Source organism: Melanotaenia boesemani, chromosome 10 (assembly GCF_017639745.1).
Source record: "Melanotaenia boesemani isolate fMelBoe1 chromosome 10, fMelBoe1.pri, whole genome shotgun sequence".
Lineage (NCBI taxonomy): Eukaryota > Metazoa > Chordata > Actinopteri > Atheriniformes > Melanotaeniidae > Melanotaenia > Melanotaenia boesemani.
Genome location: NC_055691.1, coordinates 10936371 through 10961457, shown reverse-complemented (window position 1 = coordinate 10961457; position 25087 = coordinate 10936371). Strand labels below are relative to the sequence as shown.

General features: G+C 41.5%; 2 protein-coding genes and 1 long non-coding RNA gene across 3 annotated transcripts in view; 1 reads left to right on the top strand and 2 right to left on the bottom strand.

The window, feature by feature from the left end:
• LOC121646961 (NACHT, LRR and PYD domains-containing protein 12-like) overlaps positions 1-11187 on the bottom strand; it is a gene marked incomplete at both ends in the record, with an annotated part of 35445 nt that extends 24258 nt beyond the window's left edge. The window contains 2 exons of the mRNA XM_041996113.1: positions 9915-10079; positions 10178-11187. Coding sequence (XP_041852047.1) covers positions 9915-10079; positions 10178-11187 — 1175 coding nt within the window. The remainder of the gene's footprint in view (positions 1-9914; positions 10080-10177) is intronic.
• LOC121646995 lies at positions 7608-9101 on the bottom strand. The gene is made up of 3 exons (XR_006011737.1): positions 8746-9101; positions 8301-8389; positions 7608-8201 (listed from the first exon to the last, which is right to left on the bottom strand). It is a non-coding gene; the product is annotated as an uncharacterized LOC121646995 (long non-coding RNA).
• Positions 11188-22626: 11439 nt separating the features above from the next.
• On the top strand, positions 22627-24751 carry LOC121647515 (zinc finger MYM-type protein 1-like). Its single transcript, XM_041997031.1, has 2 exons — positions 22627-22714; positions 22804-24751. The coding sequence occupies exons 1-2, from the start codon at positions 22674-22676 to the stop codon at positions 24749-24751; spliced, it is 1989 nt and encodes a 662-aa protein (XP_041852965.1). The 5' UTR covers positions 22627-22673.
• Positions 24752-25087: the final 336 nt, after the last annotated feature.

Below are 25087 nucleotides of genomic sequence, written 5' to 3'. Positions count from 1 at the left end.
ACATTTTCCCATTTTCAGCATTCTCATCAAATTTAAAGTTGTATACTTGCACAATGGGTACTTTTGATGTGATATAATGCAAATGGATGATTTAGTGCAATTTTCCCATTTTGAAGTTTGTATTAACCTTAAAGTTGTGACCTGGTTTTACTTTTTTGCTACAGTCCGCTTTGTACATTGCCCTGAATGCAAAGTTTGACTACACAATTGTAAGTAGATTTCTTTGTGAAAAATTAAATCCTGGCGTCTTAATTTTGTGTTGTGCACTAAAATGAAAACTAACAATTATTTGAGGTTGACATGCCTGTTTTGCGGAGGTGGTGGTGCCTGTTGCTATTGGAGAACAACACTTTGAACAGGTACAAAAGGACTATTTTAGTTGGTTTTTGTTAGTTTTGTCATTTACATATTTTTTCACTCTTGCTTTAACATTATTGCAACAGAAAGGAAAGTTGCCCGTGTTGCCATCAAACTAAAGTGCTTTCAAACTGACTCTTTATCTTCTCAGTTTTTATTCAGTTATTGCTTTTGACAGACTTGTCATTGTTTACGTTGACAAATTGTTTACATTGATAATAAGATTTTAATGATACAATTTCATTTTAGTTATGGAAAAGTATTTGCCCACTGGACCAAGGAATGCCAGGAGCTCCTTGAGGGAAGGCATGCTCCAGTTTTCAGGCTAAAGAGAAAGTGTGAGCAGGACACAGAGGTTAGTTATGAAGAGGGACCTTGATGCATAAAACTTAAGATTTTATAGATTTTAAGCTTTGTTAATACACAGTTTACACTTGGTTGTCTCATTTAGTCATTAACGTCCAAAATGTTTCCGTCATTTTTCATGACCTACTTGCCAAATAGGCATGAACATCATTCTAAAAAATGACTTGTTCAGGTAAACGTGGCAGAGAAGGCATCAAATAACAAACAACTGTGCATGGCTGATCCACATAAGTTCTGCTTTTTCCAGACTTCACAAAGCACAGGACAGAGGTGGGGTTGTTGGTTATTTTAAAAACTGAAATATTTGATGACTTGTTTTGTTTTAATAAAATAACAAAAGAACTTCATTGAGTTTTGTATATTTACATCTGTGGTAGACTTATTTTCCTCTTGAAAATGCATTTATATGCACTGTACAAGCATAACAATTGTATTGTGTATGTGTTTCAAAATCATAAACTGTTCTTTCTTTTTATGTAGATTGCTGTACCCAGATGTGGAGACTCTGGAGTGGATGCAGTGCCAAACATGCAAGGGCTGGTTGCACAAAGATTGTGCAGGAAAATGCCACGAACTACAAAAAAATGAGCCATTCAACTGTGGATGTGCAGATTCCAGTGACAGGACAAGGCACAACACCATTTTCTTGTGTCACATAAGATGTCACTTTGTCATGTCATGTCATGTCATTTTGGTGTCACATAAGAATAACAGAAGCAAAAAGCAGCAAAAGATGAACATTTTGCTGACGTACTGCACTTCTTTAAGAAAATCTGAATAAATGTTGATTGAAACATAGTGAAATGCCTCCTTGGGAGCATTACTAATCCTAAATCCTTGTCATCTTTACAAGAAAAGAGTATCTTTCAGTTGTCTAAAACCATGTTTTTTCAAGACATTAATCATTGATCATAAAATAATTTGGAGGTTTTGTAAATCTAATAGATACGAGCATTAGTCAATTTTTAAAAACATACAAAAAAAAACAGTATTTTATGTTTTATCTGTACTATAAAAATATGTACTTTATAAAGTCACTACAGTCATGTAATCTTTTATTTTTGCACGTTGTCTGCAGGATTGTGGATACAGTTGAGAGAGGAGGGGTTCTGGCCATGTTTTCCAAGGATCAGATAAAGGTAATTATTAAACATATTTTGATGTTAGTAATTACATCCTCTTTCATTGAGTTCATGTTTGCCCTTTACTTGTTTCTTTTAGACATTCCATGATGATCTGATTAATGGAAACATGCTTTCTAACAGATCGTACCTCTGGCAGAATCCATCTACCTCTCTCAGGCTCAAACAGCACCTTAAGCTAGAGGCGCTGAATTTACGTGAACAGTTAATTGCAAATATGAGAACTTTTAAGTCACTTTCTTAATGTTACCAGTGTGATGGTGTCACCAAAATACTTGATTAATCCCAAAAGGTCATTTTAGTGTTGTGACAGGGTGTTGTTTTATTAAGGAAACAATTATGATGATGATGAATTACTTAATCCAGAGGACGATGGCTACTGGCTGTAATGATCTCTTATACTTTTCTGCATTCAAGCAAACCTGATGGAGACTGATTGAACATACTATTTCCTCAGTGTTGTGTAGAGGGTGTGTAGTTGTCCTTTATGTCCAGCAGCTTATACATTATTTCCTTCTGGACAGTCACATCTCCCTCAGCTCCAGAACTAATCGGTTTAATCACTTTCTTTAGGGCTCAGGTTCTGGTTCTGCTGCCCCAGCAGATGCTGGAAAGCAGATTGCACTTTCTACAACAGACTTACAGAAGACATAAAACAATCAGACATTGAATGATTTTAGTTTCCTTAAGAAGTACGCTCAGTCCTTTCCTCTAGACAACTTTCCTCTAGACAACTCAATTTAGGCCCACAAGGGACACAGGCTTGCAGGTTTTCAGTGCAGCACACCAGACTTAAATTAAATGAGTCCATCAGCCTATGAGTTTGAGTCAGCTGTTTTGGAGCAGGGAATCCAGGGAGGTATCATCCTGGAATTTATGGATCTTCCCCCGACAGAGCAGCTGAATTTTTCCCAAAAGCACTTGAGAAAATGGAGAACATAGTCCTCAAAGTGCTGCCTGATTGGTCCAGGTGAGAGTGGGCTCTGAAGCAGGTAGATGATGCGTCTTTAACACCAAGAACAATATGATATACAAACTGTAATCAGTCCTGAAAGTTGTTTGGAGGTGAGTTGATAAAAGTCCTAAGGAGTGATATGTTGTCAAGTTGGGTTTAACTGGATTATTGGAATAAAATACTAACAATATGAAAATGCAATGGTTACCTGGATACCATGTCTCATATATATGCATATATACATACTATTCACTCCTAAGTCAGGAATAGTCAACTTTCTGGTAAAATTGACACAAAATATCCAAAGTTCATAATACAATGAGATCATGAATGTAAGACATTTAAGTACAATCATGAAATGGTAATTCCTTCAAAAACAATTTATAGAAGAACGGTTACAACAGTGGTGGGTATATGCAACATAATTAGTGTCATGGGTTAGGTGTAGCCTGGTCAGATGGTGTCTAAACAGGACTGTTTACATACAAGCTGTCATTGACCCAGAATACTTTCTGGTCCATTCATGGTTCAGACAGTTTTGGCTTATTTGTGGTTAATGATCTTAATGAAGTGCAGGATGTTGTGCAATTAAAAACATAAGTTTATCAATAGAGATTATAGCGCAAAATAGATACATTCTGACATCATAGAAAAGCCAAATATCCTTCATTTGTATGTTTATTTGTTTTATGTAAATATTGGAATGTTTTAATATTTAAATGAGCACATTGGTGATCAACAAAAATACATGTGTTCATTAAATGTCAGTTTTGAAGTATTTAAAAAGTATTAGAGTATTGACAGTCAACTATAATTGTTTTATGTTTGATTCAAGATCAATCAAACTCGCTAGAATCACACATCTCCCGATTTTTCTGGAAAAATGAACCACCCCGGATCAGTTTAAAAACTTTACAGAAGCCGAAAGATAGGGGACGATTAGACCTGCCTAACTTTCAACATTACTTCCTAGCTAACAGATTGCAATATGTCCTAAAATGGCTCAAACCTAGTCCACTAGATGACCTGCAGATAGATATACTGTAGAACAAACATTTTGTGACAATTTGGAAATTTCTGATCTTCCTTTTTTCAGCTTAAGTATAAAAAAGCAAAAGCGCTTCAAAAGTGTCAACATCAGCACTTCTCTGACAGCCTGGTGGGAATTCCTCAAAAAAACCAACTCCTCAATAATACCATGTAAACTCACACCCATCTGGAACAATCCTGATATTCTACTAAACAAAAATATGCTAAACTTTAACCAATAGATTAACAAAGGAATTAAATACTTTGAACATATTAGCCATAACAGAAACATTTTATCTTTTAATACACTCTCATCACAATATGGGATTAACAGCAACAGATTCTAAGAATATCAACAATTAAAAACCATAATACACACAAAATTCCCCCTTCACCGAACAGACCTGGAACTTCCTCCAATAGTAGCAGATTTTATGGACCTCTGTACCCCCAAATTACTTTCAAAAATATACAGATTAATGTTAAAAATAGATGACTCAAATTCCCTACCTACTTCAAAATGGGAGATAGATTTATCCATCAATCCTAGTCAACCATTTTGGTTACAAATATGTCTTAATGCCTTTAATATGACAGACAGCCCAAATTTACAACTCATACAATACAAAGTCCTCCATAGAACGCATTACACATGAGAAAGGATGTTCAAGATGGGTCTTAATCACTCAAATATCTGCACACAGTGCACAGGTAACACAGCAGATGATTACTTACACGCTTTATGGCTTTGTGCACCTGTCCAGAAGTTCTGGAATAAGGTTTGTGAGGATTTATCAACATGGGTTAGATGTAACATTCCTGCATGTCCTAAACTTTGTTTACTGGGTGACCATCGGCCCTGGCCGTTTCTCTGGGTCGATGGTCAGGAGGGCCATTAGGTGGGGGACGGTGTGTCTGACTGGATCCGGGGCCTTGGGGGCCTGGGGGCTGGTGCTCCCTGGGGGCGGGCCGGGGGGCGACCGGGGGTCCAGGGCGGTCGGAGGGGCTGGCCTGGGGCTGGGTGGCCGGGTTGCGGTGGTGGGGGCCGGGCGGGGGGTCTGGGGGCTGCCTCCCTCCAGCTCAGGAGACCTTGCCAGGGCCTCGGGGGGGCTTGGTTGCCCTGGGCATGCCATCGGGGTCGGGCTGATCCGATGCCGGGCAGGTACCCTTGGGATTACAATGTGTTTGTTGGGACGAAGGGAGGGGTAGGGGGAAGGGGGGCGGCGGGGGTCCTGGTGGGCAGTGGGGGGGATTAGGGCTCATGGGGGTGGAGTCTGCTCTCCTTCTCGCTCTCTCCCCTCCCGCCGGGGGCTCCTTCGGGGTGGATGGGCGTCTGGGGCACTGATGCGTTGGGCTCTTGGCTGGGCCGGGCCTTTGCCCCTCTTCCCTCGGGTGGTCTTGGGGAGGCGGGGGCACCTACAGCGGCCAGCTGAGGAGTTGACTGCCTGGGACAGAGATCTCTCTCCCAGTTGTGCCCCTCCCTGAGCCCCTCTCCTCCCCCGCCACCCCACATCATACACACCACACATCACACAATGGGTAAGGGTTGGGGTAAAGATGTTTTTTTTTAGGGGGGGACCTGCGGACATGTTCTTGTCCCTGGGGTGCCTAGCCTTGGGGTTGGCGTGGCCAGCGGTGGTTTTGCCTGGGGCGGTCGGGCCCCTGTCGGGTTCCTGCGTGGGGCTCTGCTGGGGGAATGGGTGGCCCTTCGACCTGTGGGATGCCTGCCCTCCATGCGGCCCGCGCCGCGGCGCCTGCTGGGCCTGCTTACCGTCACCCTGGGCTGCCCGGTGCCCCTGCCCCGTCGCGCCGGGGGTTCCGGTCTGGGGACCCCTCTGCTCTGGTCCGAGCGGGCCGCTGCTCTGTCTGCTTTGGCTGTCCTGGGCTTGGTGCTCTGTGGACCTGCTTGGCCTTTGGGGCCTCGGGCTCCCCCCGTCCCCTGCTGATGCTTCGGGGTGCGGCGTGATCACGGCCCCCTTGCAAGTACACATTTCCTCCTTGTTGCATGGCCACACATGCATGTTAACACATGCATGCTCACAAACGTGCTCGTCTCTCCATCCGCTTCTCACTAGATGTAGCTGATGTTTGTGTGTTGGTACATTTATCTGCAGGTACGTTTGATGACTATTGTAATTTTTCATATCATCACCATCCTGTTTTTCTTTTGGTATCATGTAGTACTGTGGTAGTTTATATTGTTTTTTTGTGATATGTTCTAGGCAGCCTAGACAACTGTTATTTCCACATTTTAATCCTGTCCTTTTCTCCCTTTTTTTTTTTTTCTCTTCCTCTATCTCCCTGTCAGGTTCGGCACTGACATATAAAGACTAAAGAAAATAAGATTACAATAAAAATAATAAAAATATCAAGGGCAGCCATGTATATAGCATGTCTCCCTTGGTAGAGCAAATCTGTCAAGCAAAATATGGCACACAGACCACCGTTCTGCATGTTACCCTATAGCCCGGTGGGAAGATATTTTTTGCAATGAAAAGCAGTAAAGATACACACCTGCTTGCATCTTGGATGGCAAATACACGTCCTAGTAGAATTAAGAAAATGATAAGATGTAAGATATTTTTTTAATTTCATCTCCATATAATTTTAGGCTATTGCACCGCTCCTGTACACAAGACTGAATTCCACCGTTCCCGTTCTTCAGCTGTACTTTGATCATGACCAAGACCTGAAACCAGACTACCGCCTAACAAGGGATTGAATGAATGGCTTGCTGAGAGTTTTAAAGAGATCAAGATCACGGCTGGGGTTATCCACTGGAGATACTGATCTTCATCTATTGGCTTGCACATGGCATCTCATACATTACACGCGTGTTCTTAAAAACAGTGTGATGTGAATGCTGAATACCCACCACCTGGCTTTTCATTCTGGGTGATGGTGGATATCCCTGCATTCAGTCGCCTATAGCCATTATCACCCTTACAAACTGCCACTTCAGGGCCGGGTTCAAGAAAGATTTAACAACTGCCATGCATGTGCTCGTTCAGTAATTGAAAGAGCCTTTGGCATGATGAAAGCTTGATGGCACACAACCATGTTTAAAGCAATAGAGGTCAAGGTTGCATTTTGCACTCAAATGGTAACTGCCTGTGCTTTCCTACATAATACCTGCCTGACCTATGGTGATGTCCTTGAACCAGAAGATTTGGATGATCAATTCCCACCACCACTGCCTCCAGGAGATGCTGGACAGGAAGCAAGTGGCAGCATGCTGAGAGCAAGACTCTCTGCCCAGGTTTCTGCACCACTTACTTTACAAGCACACCTATTTGAACATGATTACATCTAGTTTTGGAACTCACTAACCTTAAAATGTTTTTCCTGTTAAAATGTTGATTTTTTAAATTGTTTGCCGTTAATGTTTTAGCCAACATCGCAACAAAGTATTATATGCCATTGTGGGCTAGTTCTTTTGAGAGTTGTCATCAGAGTAACATTTTAAAATTTCACTGAAATTAAGTGTGTAATTTTAGTAGACCAAACTTATAGATTTTTTAAAAAAATATTCACATGAATTGAAATATTGAATTGTAATCAGGTCTAAAAAAAGTATTTGCTTCATTTTTTTTCTGTGGTCTATAAACGTAAAAGGTTAAAAATAAAATAAAATACAAAATATATTGCTTGCATTTAATAATTAATAGAATGTGTATGTCTTGTTACAACACTCTTTTTTATTTTTTACAGATTATATGTAAATAAATAAATAAAAGCCATTTGTATTATTCTGAAAACGTATTTATTATATGTTTAACAATATTGACAACTGAGCAGACATAACAGAAACATAACTGGATGCTTACATTTTTGAGAACATATGCATTTTCTGGGGCAAATGGATAAAATAAAACCTTTTAACCACTTTACTTGGTAAGGTGGTCAACAAGTTTCCCAAACAGATCAAGCATTTTATCCATTTGTCCCTGGGAATGGTTAAGCCAGGCTCTGTCATGATCATCTTCTTCTTTTTGCCTCCTCTCCATGTTCTCACACCATTCCCTAAGGCCCTCTGCTGCACTCTCATTACTCTTCTTCCTTTTCCTTGGCCTCTTCAGTGTCACAACTGGAGAATTTTCTGGAGAGTTCACCTCTGAGCTCGCTGCTCCTACTGCTGACAGAGATGCTGTGTCCGCCTTGTCTTCATTCTCCGTCTGGCTGACCACTACACTGCTTGGCCCTGAAGAGTAGAAGCTGACTGGTCTAACGGATGGCCTCTGGCCAATTGCTTCGTGCATGGCAGCATAGAAAATCCAAGGTGCTGCAGTAATTTCTCCCTCATCTGTCCCTGAGTTACCTTCCCCTCCAAGTCCATTATTTGTATTATTTTGCTGCAAGAGTCACATGTTAAATTAGAAAAAATATCTGTCTGTCTATCTGTTAAATATTTACCTAAAACATTTTAATATTATTTACAGCCATAAACTTACTCATAGCCTTGAGTAGAGGCATTTCTGTGCCCAGTGAAGAGATGGTCATTTTCAGACCTAAATCAAATAAAACGTCATTTCATCCGTCCCTGTGAAAGAAATATGAGTTTTTATAAAATCCACAAATGTTTTTAATGAATGTACATGAATAATAAGTTACTGAACAAATTTATGTAAAGTTGTTGGATGATTTTAAATGTAGAGTGATAAATAACTGTTTTGTATTTTAAACTAAATGTAGCTATATGAAATAATTAAACTGGCTGCTTTATGAGTTGTTGAAAACAAAATTTGATAAAATTGTTAGCATAAAATGTCTGTGAACAAATATCTGTACTTTTATTAGTAATATACAGATGTTTAAAACATTCCAAGTAACAGGGGAAACTTTGAATATTCTTACACACGTATAGCATAGTAAAAGAGGAAATATTTCAATACGTACACTTAAAAACAAACTTTTTTGCCACTGGCACAGGATCTGCATCGCAAACATTGCCAATTTCCCCACTTTCTTCTGACTTCCTGTATAGAGTTGAGATATGGCGGCGCTGTTGTCCGCCATCTTAACTGCAGTTGGGTACTCTTGAGCTGTCTCGTCACTGACACTGAGTCCGCACACACACACACACACACACATACTTGCCTGGTCAGTCCCGCGGGGACAAACTCACACCGAAGTCCGACAGTCATATTATTCTATTCTATTCTACAGTCATTTAGCAGAAGTTTTTATCCAAAGCGACTTACATTTGAGAATAAGAACAACACACGCATGAATTCAAACAAGATGGGACGTCATAATTAAGTGAAAGTCAGACTGCTTTGAGTCCAGTTGGACCCAGGTGCTGTCATGTACTGCTAGAGGCAGTGCATATAATTTTTTTTTTTTAAGTTTTTTTTGTAGATTTTGTAAGTCATTTGTTTAAATACAAACATCACGATTTCATCAAACAATATCAACCTGGGTATTAGTCTTGACTAGTAGTCTTGTTTTCTTTTCTGGTTTTGATAACAAGTAAAAGTTCTTTTGGCTTCTCTATAAGTTGTTTTTGTATAGTTAAGGTTGTACTGTTTAGTTAGTTTAGAATTGTTAACGTTAGCATGTGTTGGGCTAGTTTAGTTTGTAGTTGTAATTGTATATAGAGTTTTTACATAAGCATAGCTATTGGAGCTGCTTCGCCTTTTGTTATCTTAGATTAGAAGGCCAGTTTTCGTTCACTCATTTGATTATTCCTGGGTTTTGTTTTCAACTGGCTGACTTTGAGATACCCATAGTGGTTATGTTGTGTTTCTGATTTGGGCAGCTCCGCTCACCCCAACATTTATCTGTTACCACCATTTCTTACTTCACTGTTTCCACTTGTAACAATACCGTTTAACAACTTCTTTTTATTAACATCTGTCAACAATACTCTTATTTGTTACAACCTCTCATACCCCTACAGGGGGTTGTAACGGACATGAATGGAAGCTAGAGAGTTTTCACCCCATGCTGTAGAAATTCTTTTCTTTTTTTTACAAATATGCAAAATAAAAAAAAAAAAAAAAGTTGATATTTGTTATCATTTTGATCATTATGGCTTACAGGTTAGAGCAGCAGAGAAATCTGACCTGAGAGTTTCCAGTTTACAGTGTGGACTCTTCAGTCCATCAGACAGCTGCTTCACTCCTGAGTCGGAGATCCTCAGGTCCAGTTCTGTCAGCCTGGAGGACTGGGAGCTGAGAACTGAGGACAGAGCTGAACATCCTTCATCTGAGAGGGAGCAGCTGCTCAGTCTGAAGAGGAAATAATGAGACAAGTAGTTCTCTGTCACATTCTGTCCTATAAAACAGCAGCAGTATATTTCTCCACATCCTGCTATTTATGTACTTACAGAGCTTTGTTGGAGGCTTTGACCACTGGCAGCAGCCTCAGAAGAACCTCCTCTGAAGGAGAGTATTTCTGCAGGTCAAACACCTCCAGGTCTTCTTCTGATGACAGTAAGATGAAGATCAGAGCTGACCACTGAGCAGGAGACAGTTTATCTGTGGAGAGACGTCCTGATCTCAGAGACTGTTGGACCTCCTCCACTAGAGAACCATCATTCAGTTCATTCAGACAGTGGAACAGATTGATGCTTCTCTCTGCAGACACATTCTCACTGATCTTCTTCTTGATGTACTGAACTGTTTCCTGATTGGTCAGTGAGCTACTTCCTGTCTGTGTCAGCAGGCCTCGTAGGAGACTCTGATTGGTCTGCAGTGAAAGTCCCAGGAGGAAGCGGAGGAACAAGTCCAGGTGTCCATTTGGACTCTGTAAGGCCTGATCCACAGCTGTCTGATGGAGACGTTGTAGATCTGGTTTGTTTAAAAACTTATACCAAAAATAAACTGTTTGTTCTTGTTTCAGCAGGTTGATTCCAGACTTGATGAAGGTCAGACGGACATGAAGAGCAGCCAGAAACTCCTGAACACTCAGATGGACAAAGCTGAACAGCTTCTCCTGGTACAGTCCTCTCTCCTCTTTAAAGATCTGTGTGAACACTCCTGAGTAAACTGAGGCTGCTGTGATATCGATGCCACACTCTGTCAGGTCTGATTCATAGAAGATCAGGTTTCCTTTCTGCAGCTGATCAAAAGCCAGTTTTCCCAGAGACTTGATCATCTTCCTGTTGTTTGGACTCCAGTGTGGATCTGTCTCAGCTCCTCCATCATACTTGACCGTATTGACTTTGGTCTGGACCACCAGGAAGTGGATGTACATCTCAGTCAGGGTCTTGGGCAGCTCTCCTCTCTTTCTGGTTTTCAGCACATCCTCCAGAACTGTAGCAGTGATCCAGCAGAAGACTGGGATGTGGCACATGATGTGGAGGCTTCGTGATGTCTTCATGTGGGAGATGATCCTGCTGGCCTGCTCCTCATCTGTAAACCTCTTCCTGAAGTACTCCTCCTTCTGTGGGTCAGTGAACCCTCTGACCTCTGTCACCATGCCAACACAGTCAGGAGGGATCTGATTGGCTGCTGCAGGTCGTGTGGTTATCCAGAGGCGAGCAGAGGGAAGCAGTTTCCCCCTGATGAGGTTAGTCAGCAGCACATCCACTGAGGTGGACTCTGTAACATCAGTCAGGGTCTCATTGTTGTGGAAGTCCAGAGGAAGTCGACTCTCATCCAGACCGTCCAAGATGAAGACAACCTGGAACTCTTCAAAGCTGCAGATTCCTGCTTCTTTGGTTTCAGTAAAGAAGTGATGAACAAGTTCCACCAAGCTGAACTTTTTCTCTTTCAGCACATTCAGCTCTCTGAAAGTCAGTGGAAATGTAAACTGGATGTCCTGGTTGGCTTTGTCTTCAGCCCAGTCAAGAGTGAACTTCTGTGTTAAGATAGTTTTCCCAATGCCAGCCACTCCCTTTGTCATCATTGTTCTTATTGGTTCATCTCTTCCAGGTGGGACTTTAAAGATGTCTTCTTGTGTGATGGTTGTTTGTGGTCTGTGTGGTTTCCTGGATGCTGTTTCAATCTGTCTGACCTCATGTTCATCATTGACCTCTGCAGTCCCTCCCTCTGTGATGTAGAGCTCTGTGTAGATCTGGTTCAGAAGGGTTGGGTTTCCTGCTTTAGCAATCCCCTCAAACACACACTGGAACTTCTTCTTCAGACCAGATTTTAGTTTACGGCCACAAGCTGCAGCCAGAAGTTCTGAAAGAGAAGAAATAAGAAGAGTCAGTAAAGACTTGAAGCCTCTGAGGAATGAGGATGTGAATATGTCATGTTTCGTGTGTTGAGACATCAGTAAATGTGTCATTTATCCAGCAGCTTCAATCTTTAGAGAAATCCTCTTACTGCTCTGCAGACGCTCAGCCAGCTCCTCCTGCTTCATCCTCCTCAGGAAGTCCACTGTGATCTTCACTAATGCCTCTCTGCTGCTCTTCCTCTGCTCCTCATCCTCACCCTCCAGCACTGAGCATTCTGGGTAATCTGGACTCAGAAGCTTCTGGATCTTCTTCAGCTCCTTCTTCACAAAAGTGATCATGTTGTCCTCCAGCAGCTGGAAGAGAAACGATATGAAGGACATAATCAGACTGAAATCATGGAGCCAAACATCAGATCCATGTTGGACACACTGACAATCCACTGGTCTACAAAGGTCAGCATGGAGACGATGTGGACAGAAGAGATGGAAAAGTAGTTGTTGTACATGTACAGACCATAAATATGGAGTCCAGCTGTGTTTGATGCTGCCGGGCAGACTGACCCCTGGGAAGCTCTGAGCTCTGCTGGTCCACTCTGTGGAGGAATCAGGAAGAATCAGCTGATATTCTGTCTGTCCACACAGAGACAAACACAAGGTAAAGGTCCATGAAGGGATGTGAGGATGTGAACAGTGAATCAGAGACTCCCTGTACTGGGAAAGCTTTACCAACAACCAGCAGCTCAGTCTGCAGCTGCTTGGAGATTTCAGCTCAGTTTGGATGAGTCCCAACAGCTCTCACCAACACCTTCATGAAGCTTTACTTCCTGCTGAAGTGCCCTGGAGCAAGGCAGCCACAGCCAGTCTGTGGTTGGATCAGACTGGTTGGACTGGGCAGCTCCCAGTGTGGATCATCATCAGGTTAACAACTAGCATGCCTCGGCTAGTGACCCTCTGGATCAGATCCTCTCTCTGCTCCCACTGCAAGGCCGTTTGCACTGAGTGACTGGTAACCATTATACTAAAGGTGATGGTTTACTGGATCATCTGTTCCTCTGGTACCAGCATGTCAAAGCTCATTTAATGAGTTGCTGTGTTAGCACATCTTCTTTTCTATTTCCTGGCAGGTTGTGCAGGTACGTTCCTGCCACCTACTGTATACTGGCTCATTACTGCAGTCTAAGGCTCCCACCATCCCACCAGACGTCCACGGGTAAAGTCTCTCTGAAAAAACACATATTTGACCTCAGTGTGACTTCCTGGTAAAATAAAGAGAAATAATAAAATGTCATTCTTTAACTTTAGTGTTTTTCTTGTAAATATCAACAGCAGAAAATCTAGAACTAAGGAGTCGACTACTAGTCGACAGACAGCGTGTGTATAGTAAGACGGCAGGATGCCTCAAAAATCAGGAAGTTTAAAAAGAAAAGACAAAAGCTGAGACTGGAGAGAGAACAGAGGGTTCGACAGTATGTCACCCAGTTCTTTCAGAGGCGAGGTGGTCAGCTAGTTTGTCTGATTGAAAGTTGTGGAACATCAGCTTCTTGTCTCTTCTAAACTTTGTCCATATAAGCTAGCTCACTTTGCTCCCATATTAATTCATATTTCAGAAGAAAACTCTGGATTTTATTCATTTCACTGTTGTTTTAGTCAAATAATCAACGCAGGCAAACGATCAGCAAGCTGCTCTGCTAAAAGAACAATCATGCATGATCCGAACAGACACAAGCGCAGCCGAAGCAGATGCCTGCCAGACCCCTACATGAGAGAGACGATGATGTGGAGTATTGGTAGTCAAATCAATTTCCCTTGACATTGTTGGTGAAATCACTGAAAGCACCTTTAAGTAAAATAAAATAGTGGGAGGCCGCCTAAAATAATGATTGTGATGCGATTACACATGACATTACATGTTGGAGATACTATATAATAGAACAGCTGGATAGAATAGAAAGCTGGACTTCAAGGACTTGATAAGTGATTTTCCAGGAGAAAACTCCATGTTGGGCTCTTGGTGAAAAACGCTGAGCAAGGACAGTGATTGTGAATGAAACTGCAAGAGCTTGACTTAGCAATAGTGTACCTTTACCTCTCCTTGATATCTTATTACACAAAGTTCTACCTTTTAAAATGTGATTATTTAATTTTAAAGACGACTTCCAGACAATGTTTGACTGTAAATCTCCACAGTGGTTTGCTTGTGACTGTATTACATTGAGTTCATATAATACAATAAACATGTGAGGTCTGGCTAGTTTTTGTTTCTGAGCCTACCTAATTTATTTTATCATTTGCATCTGATTTAATGATGATAATGCTCACAATACAATAAATCATAAAAAATGAAGGGCCATTTTTTTTTATGGTGTTTTAGCTGAAATTTGATTTGTTTCTCCACAGATTATAAATGCATTTAATTTTCATGGAAGAGGTTATTTTGTATTTAAGTTTTGTATTTCTAATTTGTTTTTTAATTATCATGAGATAGTTAATTGTTTGAGTATTTAAAAAAAGAAAGATGTGTTTTTAAACATAAAGCATAAGCCAATGATTTTCTGTGCAGCATTAATGACCCCTTGCAGGGCTTTTTATCCTTAGCTGTGCAGCCAGCATACCACACCATGATGCAGCATGCTGCCACACTTTCTATTGTGGTACGATCAAAGGTCTGTAGCAGCTTTGTCTCCAGCCAGCATTTCCTCAGCAGCCTCAGGAAGTGGAGCCTCTGCTGAGCTTTGCTGACCATCGCTGTTGTATTGGTGGACCATGTGAGGTCATCAGTCACGTGCACCCCCAGAAATTTAAAGGAGGAGACTCTTTCCAAGCTCTCACCGTTAATCCAAAGTGGAGAAGGGTCTTCTATCTTCCTTCTCCAGTCCATCACCATCTCCTTGGTTTTCTGGTGTTCAGCAGTAGGTTGTTGGCTGAACACCAGGCCACAAGCCTCAGGACCTCCTCCCTGTATGTTCTCATCACCACCAGAGATAAGACCCACCACTGTCCTGTCGTCTGCTAATTTCATAATGCAGTTTGAGTGATGGATGGGATGCAGTCGTGTGTGTACAGTGCATACAGGAAGGGGCCTAGCACGCAGCCCTGGGGGGTGCCCATGCTTAGTGCCAGGGTGGACAATGTGTGGAGCCCCATCCTCACTGTTTGTGGACGCTCTGTTAAAAAACTGAAGATCCAGTCACAGATGAGGGGTGGGAAGTCCAGGTCAGTGAACTTCCTGATGAGGATGTTCAGCACGATGGTATTGAATGCTGAACTAAAATCCAGGAAGATCATCCTGACATAATTTCCCTGCTTCTCAGAGGCTCGCAGCAGTGTGGAGGACAGTGGTGATGGCATCAGCTGGTGACCTGTTTGCTTTATAAGCGTACTGGTGTTGGTCAAAGTTCTGAGGGAGACAGGACTTAAGGTGGTGAAGGACAAGTCTCTCAAAGCTCTTCATACCTACTGAGGTCAGGGCCACCGGTCTGTAGTCATTTAGGCTGCTTATGGTGCTTTTCTTAGGAACAGGGACAATGGTGGCTGCTTTCAGGCAGGTTGGGACGGGGGCCTGTTTCAGGGAGGTGTTGAAAATCCTGGTTAGGACCCCGACAGCTGATCAGCACAGGTCTTTAGCACTTTGCTCAGTACTCCATCCGGTCCCGCTGCTTTGTGTGGGTCTACAGCTCAGAACCTTTGTCACCTGGTGTTCTTGCAGCTGGAGCAGGTGGGTACTGGGGGGCTGAGAGGGTGGTGGAGCAGGGTGGGATCTCTCCACCTCAAAGCGGGTGAAAAAGTAGTTTAACTCCTCCACCAGGGAGGCGTCAGCATTTGATATTGAATTCTATTGATTTCTATTCATTTGTAGGCTACACAACATTTCATCCATGATAACTGAGAAAATGTCCAGATTAATAGTTAAAATACATGAATTAGTTTATAAGCTGGTTTTATGATTTCCTTCTGGGATCAATAAAGATTTAGTTTTTATGTCATTTGATTAATCTGATGTAACATTTGTAGAACGCCGTCCTTCTGCCTTTTTGTTAACATAATCAGCCCTTAATGAAGAATGAATGTTGTGTGAACAGCTGATTTATTGAAATATTATCTGGTAATGTGGATGGTATAGGGGTAGAACAGCTGTTTCTCATTTTCTCTTCATACACTCACAGAGTGACTGAAACATGAAGTTTGGATCTTGTGATCATCACAGTAAAACTGGGCCTTTATTCCTATTTTCCCTCTAATGGCACCAGAACCTGTTTAAGTGTGTTAAAAAGGTGATTATGGAGCTGCTATGTTTCCTGTCCAGCACTGAGACTGAGTCCTGCTGATTATTCTCAGCTCACCAGAAAAGTGGCTTTTTAAAGGAGAGCTCCCACTTTCTGCAGCTCTCTGAACTCAGACACAGTAAATCTGAAACTGCTGAGAAATCCTCCTGAAAACTTTCCTCTGTGGAAAAACTCACATGTTTATCACACTGTTTTATTATTGGAGCTTTTATCTGGATGTTTCAGCTCATTTAGTAAAGAACTGAACATTAAATCAGTTTCACATCTGAGCATAGAAACGTGAAAAAGAGCTGAAACACATGTTGGAATAAAAACTGTTCAATCTGACTCTGATACAACATTTACACCCAGCTCACCTCTGTTCCTCTGAACTGAAATAAGGAGGCTCATCCTTCGACCAGTCGCTCTTCAAAGACACACAGCTGTGTTCTGGTCCTGGTCCTGGTCCTGGTTCTGGTTCAGGTTCTGGTTCTGGTTCAGGTTGATTCCTGTGAATAAAGATGGTTTAATAATTTCACTGCTGAATTCTAAAATTGTTCAACAACATTTTATTAAAATAAGAATCTGGAAGACAAATCAGAAACTAAATTCCAACCATGATGCAGAAACTAGTCTCAGCAGAGACGTCAAGAACTGATTCAACTGAAACTGGTTTTCATCTGAAATATGATCCAACCTCCACTGAACACTGACAGATACTGACTGTTGGTCTGAGGAAACTCCAGCTTTGAACTTAATACTTCGAACCAACGACCGGTCACTCTTCATGGACACACAGCTGGGCTCAGGTCCTGATTCAGGTCTGGTTTCAGGTCCAGGTTTGTTCCTGTGAATCCAGATGTTTGGTGTGAGTTCTGAGCTGTGACATGGAGAAGAGTCATGGACAGTTAGAGATGGACATCTCACCTCTGAGTGCTTTTAGAGGGAGGGACTCCCTCCTCTCTGTCCTCACACTGATCCATGATGCTGGATTCACATCAGCTCACACACACTTTCTACCTTCACCTGCAGAGGAAACACACATCATTCATCTGAACATCAATTGAAATCCTCCTTTCCATCATCTGCTGTAGGAAGATCAGCTGCTCCTCCTCTGATTGGCTCCGAGTTTCTGTTTCATATCAGTGTCAGATGGATGCAGTCAGACAGCAGTGAGGAAGAGGAAGCTGCCTTCAGCTGCTGGACTTCTATCAGGACACTAGATGGAGGGATGGAGCTGCAGACCAGCACACACAACGATGACGATGATGACGAAGTAACAACATTTTTATTCCCTGACTTTGACTGGAAGCTTCAGTCAGCTGAACATTTGAATCATTTCAGCTGATTCATGATGCAGCAGATCATCTTCAGTGTTAAAAAGATCAGAAGAATTCTTCCTGTTTAGTTTTCAGACTAAAAACTTTCTTCCTTTTTACCAGGAAATACCAGCAGCACCATGTTAGATCTCAGCTGCTGGGAGGCCTTTAATAAAGCAGATGAAAAGTGGAAATATTTCTTCTCCTTTTATTACCATGAAAAAGAGACTGAAACTAAATCAGATGGAAGATTTGAAATCAGGAAACAGGACGAAATGTTGGACATTTTCTGTCAGCAAACAGAAACTAAAGGATGATGTTAAAGAAGGAAAAATGAAGTGATTCTAGTCTGGATGGAAAGTCTGACTGAAGGAGCAGCAGAATCACACTGTAGGTTCTGATCCGTTAAACTGCTCCCTGCAGCACAAAGGAGGAAGTCCCTGCTCATCTTCATCATCGTCACCAAGCTGTACAGTGGATTATCGGCTCCATCAAACCTGCACACAGTTTCATCACCGACTACAATCAGACAGTTTAACTGACTTTAATCATATTTTAGAGTTTATTTTGAAAGGTGGAACAGGAAGCAGCAGGAAGCTGCTGAGTCTGACTTTAAGGTGGAGACGACAGTTTGATTCCAGGAAATAAAAACATGAAGCAGTTTGTGAAGGAAACAAAAACATCAGCTGATCCAGTTAAAAATCATCATTAACATAAACATCAACAATGATCAGCTGATCATGAAGAAGCTTTAACTTATCAATAAACATCAACTGATCACCATGTAGTTTGATTCCAGTTAATCAATAATCTGATCATCATGTAGATTTGTCTTCAAACAGCAGAATGATCAAAGCTGGAGCTGAAATCAGAAGTGAACATGTTCTCCAAACATTCCAGAAACAAAGAGGAAAGTTCAGACTTACAGTTTGTTCAGAGATGAAGACGAAGACTCTCCACCCACACAGGTGAGCTGCTACCTGGAATGAGCCAGACTCTACCTGAGATGGAGACAGGACAGGTATGAGGGAGGACAGGTATGAGGAAGGACAGGTAGGAGGGACTCTGATGGTAAAAGTTCCACATTTCAAATGTGACTTTACTCGTCTGACAAGCTCAGATCATCATTCCCTGCATTTCTACCAGGTGAGAGGCAGGTACACCTGGACAGGTCTCCAGTCCACTTCAGGACCAACACAGAGAGACAAACAAACGCTCACACTTACTCCCAGGGAGAAATTAGAGTGAGCAGTTAACATAACCTGCATGTCTTTGAACTGTGGGAAGAGGCCGTAGTACCTGGAGAGAAGCCACGCATACACGAGGAGAACATGCAAACTCCAACCAGGAACCTTCTTGCTGAGGCAACAATGTTAAACACAACACCACCATGCAGCCGCCCTGATTATTAAAGAAATACATGTAAATAAATAAATAAAGAGATCAAAATATGAAAGATTGAACTCAGACATTTATGAAGAAATGAAAAAGTTTCCCCAGAAAAAGAAAAGAAGAAGAAATTTTGTGTCTTTCTGCTGGAGCACAAAGAAATTGTGTATTTGTTTGTGTTGTATTTTGGTTCAAAAGCCATTTTCTTTAAGTTGATTGAACTTTTTGTTTACCTTCATCGGTGTGTGCAGCCACACCTTCATCTCTTCGCTGTGATAACATGTGGTCTGACTGGTCTGACTGGTCTGACTGAGACTGACTCTCTTCTCATGACTCAGTGGAAACACACAAACTGCTGCTGTTTAAATGTGTGATTTTCAGGCTGCTGAAGCTCTAATGAACCTCAGATCACTTGAAGTGGACTCTTCTTAGATGGGTTTGTCTCTGTTAGCAGATACTTCAGGATCATCATTAAATGATGTATTCAAGTATTCAGTCTCTATTCCCAGTGAAACATGAGGAACTGTCTCTAACAGCTGGATGAAGATCTTTTAAAGAACAGAGTTCAGGATTTGTAGCATCAGGTTTCAGATCCAATCACAGCACAGACACAGATCTGATCAAAGTGATCAATGATCTGAAGATCAACAGTGACTCACAAACTCGTTGCCTCAAAAAACAGAACTTTTTGTTTCCTTGAATGACTTTAATGAACTGGGATGATGTGAGCTTGTAGAAGTTAAATGAAGCTGATAAATCTGAGTTTGCTGGAAGTTCATGAGGGTGTGGAAGAAACTTCATGTGATCAATTCCACCGAAATTAGAAGAGAAGCTTCACAAAATCTGGTTTTATTGAACACAGATGATGACTCCAAGTTAGCTTAATCAGAGTAACTGATAAAGTCCAAGTAGTTGTTGCTTTGCAGCAGGAACTTGCTGTGAGTTAAACTCATGTTCCACCAGCACAGAGCTCTGCAGCAGCTACCTGTCTGGTTTTAATCCCAGCAGCACCTGGAGAGCAGTCACACCAGCTCCCAGCATTCATTAGAAATCCTTCATTTTCCTCATCAGTCATCATTCTAACAGCTAAACCGTCTTTTTATGTCTACAACATGTTTCTAGAAACTGAAACTAAGCTGGAAGGTGGATTATTGCTGATATGAGCTCAATATGGAGACCAGAACATGTTTTCCTGTCTGGATTCCTCACGTTTGAAGCAGGAGATCATCAAGGGTGACATGAGATGATTTATTGATTTATTTACATGTTATTATTCCTAAATCACTTTTTATTCATCACAACAGCCAGAAACAAGAAGATAAAAGAAAAGTAAAGAAGAGAAACTGGACATGACGTCAGAGTTTATTTCTCTTCTTTTACCTCTGAAATCATTAGAAACCTGTTTGTGTCGTTTGAATTATTGATCAACCAAATAAATATAATAAAACTGAATAAAATAGAATAAAGGTCTTTAAAAAATTTAGGCTGGTTTCAACTAAGCTCCTAAAGTTGCATGAAATGAATTCATTTGTTAACAGAAGTCATCACCATTTTTCATGAACTCATCTTATTTCCACTGATTCAACTTAAGTTCATTTATTGAACCTTTTTCAATCCAAAGTTCATACGACTCATTTCAGATTAGAATTAATAACCAGATTAAAATGAAGTTCTGTCCACTAAATCTATTTAATTAAAGCCAATGTAACATTTTACAGTGTGTGTAACATGTGTGATAGAAATAAAGCTGTTTCGCCCCACTGCTCAACCATTCCTTCACATCTCTGAGGACACGTCTCTGCTCTCCAAGGACCTGCAGACACAGGGAATGGATGTTCTGGCAGCTCAGAGTCTGGCTGAGGGAACAGAGGAGAACCTGAAGAAATCCATCAGAGACTTTGAGGGACAGAAAAGAGCAGCTGATGAGTTTGTAGTTTGGGCCAATAAAAAGCTGCAGGACTGGATAGAAAGCTGCTGATGCAGACCACTCTTCCTGAGAAACATCTCCCATCCTGCTCCCTGTGGACACAGATAACATCAGCTGTGACGGAGGAGGAAGGACTCTTTGTAGATCAGCTGATGACGTGGTCCTGGTGGCTCAGCTGACAGACCAGACTGCACTGACCAGCTCTCAGCAGGCAGGCAGTCAGGGCCGGCCGCTGGCATAAACACTCTATGCGGTTGTTTAGGGCCACAACCACTAGAGGGGGCCACATGATAAGTGTTTGATACACATTTTATCCCTTTCTTTATTCTAATTAAACAAAAATCACGGTAACATGAATTTAAATGGACTAAGTAGAAAACTAAACAGAAAAAAATGGTGGTGAAAAAATAAACCAGCAAAATCAGATGTTGACTTCCTGATTCGTGCGTAACCATGATGACACGGCACCGCACGGCAATGGAGGGAATCCGAGGCGTAACGTAACGTATTACGCTAAACCCAAGCATTACCGATGGCTCTGAAAAGAAAATTTAGAAGTGGTGCTGAAGGACGGAAAAAAAAAAGATGGAGATGGAGAGAAGGACACAAGATAAAGGTATGTTGTCATGTCACTGTTTAATCTGAGTGAATTAACTGTCTGGAGAAATCTATCGTTTTTCTTGCTAGCTGCTAGCATGATGCAGCATTACAGCTATTCTGAAAAACAGCATCGTGAGAGGACTTTTGTGTTGTGTCCGATATGTCGGCAAGTTGTCAACAGAATAAGCAGGTAGTTATTAAACGTAATAATACATAAGCTAGCTAGCCTGTAAGATAGCCGGGCAGTCAAGCTCAACACTGCAGCCTGGGCGGGGATAAGAGGCTCTCTGCTGGCTGCATGTTCAAATGTGAAAAAAAGACGTGAAAACAAACTTTTAATCAAGAATAGACTATGAACAGAAGGCAGTTCAATGTATCAAATAAGCACAATTCTTTTGTGATATTATATAGTCAATCCATCTTATTTTAGGATGCACATTTTTGTCAAAAGCTAACTCTTATATTTAGACCTTTCACTATACTTAAGAAAGGGAAAAAATAGACTGTAATAAAAATTAACAATTAACCTTTGTATAATGTGAATGATAGATTTTTGGTGTATACACTCATTCACTCATCAAATCAATAGTATGTGTTGAAGCTGCAGGCCAAGCAATAACATGAACAGGAGTATTGTTTTAATGTTTTATTGCAACATTAAATTTGTGTTTTGATTTATTATTTTAATGCATATAATATCCAATATCTAAGCTGACCCAAAAGATTTAAGAATTTCCATTTACTTTCCAAGCTGTTAAATTGTATATTTTAAGTCTTATATAAAAACATATAAACTTACATAAAAATAATTAAATTCGAATGTATTATTTTTTTCAGGGGCATTACTGAAATATTTTGGGCCAGCCTCCGCCATACCGGGTCCATCTGCTGCTGAAGGAACATCAGAATCTTCAGGGGATTCTACTCCATCCTCTGATGTGAGTGTGGCAGCAGAGGACATAGATGAGGTACCACAACCCTCTACATCCTCCTCTGACATAATTCCAGCTACAGAGGACATAACTGATATGCCTTCTTCATCATCCACCGGTAACACTTCTGCCACCTCCCAGGATCCACCTGCAGCACAACCACTAGATCCATTTGACTGGCCATCTGTCCTATCAGATGCAGACAGGACGGACATTGTACGCAGAGGGCCATTTCAGGTTGATCCCTCATTCTCCTTTCCCAGAAGGCAGGATGGAAGATGTTTTCATTACCACTATATGTATAGGAGACTGGTAAATGAGGACAAAATTAAGCGAAGCTGGCTTGTCTACTCTAAGAAAAACAATGCAGTTTACTGTTTCTGTTGTAAACTGTTCTCCAGCAAGAGCTACAAGTTGGTTAAAGAGGGACTGTCAGACTGGATGAACATTGGATCCCTGTTGAAAGCCCATGAAAACAGCCCTGATCACACCAAGCACATGGTCACATGGAAAGAACTGGAGCTTCGACTTAGGAAAGGCAAAACAATTGACCAGGTAGAAATGTCACTCATAGAAGCATCACGAAAACACTGGAGGGAGATTCTCAGGCGGCTGATTGCCATTATTCAGTCATTGGCTGAAAGAAACCTGGGTCTCAGGGGAACTGTTGACACGTTGCACAGTCACAATAATGGCAACTTCTTAAAAGAGGTGGAACTTTTAGCCAAGTTTGACCCAGTCATGAGGCAACATGTTAACCAAATTGAAAGTGGAACGTATTCATATTCCACCTACTTAGGCAAAACAATTCAGAATGAAGTGATTACATGCATCAGTGACAAAATTATGGAGACAATGGTGGCTGAAATTAAACAGTCCAAATATTATGCCATAATTTTGGATTGTACCCCAGATCTCAGCCACCTGGAGCAGATGTCTATTGTGATCAGAACAGTGAAGTTGGGAGAAGCACCTGAGATCAAGGAGCACTTCTTGGGCTTTCTGACTGCACCAGAAACCACAGGACTTGGGTTGTCTAATCTCATTTTGAACAGGCTGGAAGAACTGAACATTCCCTTCAGTAACTGCAGAGGACAATCATATGACAACGGTGCAAACATGAAGGGCAAAAACAAAGGAGTGCAAGCAAGGCTTTTGGAAAAGAACCCACGTGCCCTGTATGTCCCCTGTGGGGCTCATACTTTGAATCTTGTTGTGGCTGATGCAGCCAAGAATTCTATAGACGCAACCAGTTTCTTTGGCAATGTGCAGAAGATTTACAATCTATTCTCAGCTGCTACCCAGAGATGGTCCATTTTGAAACATCATGTCACCATTACTGTAAAGTCGTGGAGTGAGACAAGGTGGGAGAGTCGTGTCAACAGCATTATTCCCTTGCGCTACCAAGCATCTGGCATAAGGGATGCATTGCTAGAAGTCAGGGAAAAGGCAACAGATGTCATCACAAAAGTTGAAGCACAATCTTTGGCAGAGGAGGTTGGGTCATACAGATTCCAAATCTGCACAGTTGTGTGGCACGACATCCTTTCCATGATCGACAGAACCAGTAAGCTACTGCAGTCTCCCAAAATGCAGCTGGATGTGGCAGTCAATCTGCTGGAGAGTACTAAGAGCCATCTCTTGAGCTACAGAGACAATGGCTTTGCTGCTGCACAAGCTTCTGCAAAAGATGCATGTGAGGAAATGCATGTCGACGCTGTACTGAAGGAGAAGAGACTGCGAAGCACAAAGACTCACTTTGCTTATGAATCACCAGATGAACCAGTCAAGGATGCCCTGAAGAGGCTGAAGACCACATTTTTTAATGTGATAGTGGACTCTGCTATTACAGCTTTGGATGATAGGTTTGAAACACTTGGACGAGTTGAAAGCAAGTTTGGGGTGCTGCAGAACTTCTCAGCCTTGGATGAGGAAGCACTGAAGAAACAATGTGAGGAGCTTGAGAATACATTGAGGATTGGAGGGGAAGCTGACATTGATGGAAGAGAGCTGGCCATGGAAATCAGGAACCTTCCTCAGTTACCCACAAACAGGATGTCTGCATTTGAACTGCTGGACTTCTTCCACAAGAAAGAACTGACAGAGTTGTATCCAAATCTTTGGATATCCCTCAGGATTGCCTGTACCCTGCCAGTGACAGTGGCATCTGCTGAAAGAAGCTTTTCAAAACTTAAGCTGATAAAGACATACCTGCGATCATCAATGGCACAAGACCGCCTCACAGGACTTGCCATCATTAGTATTAACCATGAGGTTGGCAAACAGGTGTCCTACGAGAATGTCATTGATGATTTTGCTTCAAAAAAAGCAAGGAGGCAGCGATTTTGAGATCTCTCTTGCTGATGTTGGTGAAAGGAGCCTATAGCTGTTCTTTTCTTAAAACATCAATAGTTAACACTTTTCACTATTTCACTTTTTATTTTAAATTCTTTGCACTGTTATACTATAGTTTTATTTAATATTTATTTGTTAGAATATTTTAGCTGAAACAGGTGTTCATTTGTCATTGGCTTTGCTTTTTGACCTTATTGTATGCAAGTTAATTGCTTTTCTAGTGTAAATTTGTTGACTTCATTATTTATTATTATGATTGTTTTGCACTCTTTCTGACCATTGCTATTTGTCAAAATATGCTACTTTTTTGGTTTTCATTTGTCATTGTTT

Coding starts and splice junctions, on each gene's coding strand:
- LOC121647515 (XM_041997031.1), top strand. CDS start 22,674: ATGGAAGATGTTTTCATTACCACTATATGTATAGGAGACTG. Junction 22,715..22,803: donor ACTATATGTATAGGAGACTG/GTAAATGAGGAC, acceptor ACTGTTCTCCAG/CAAGAGCTACAAGTTGGTTA.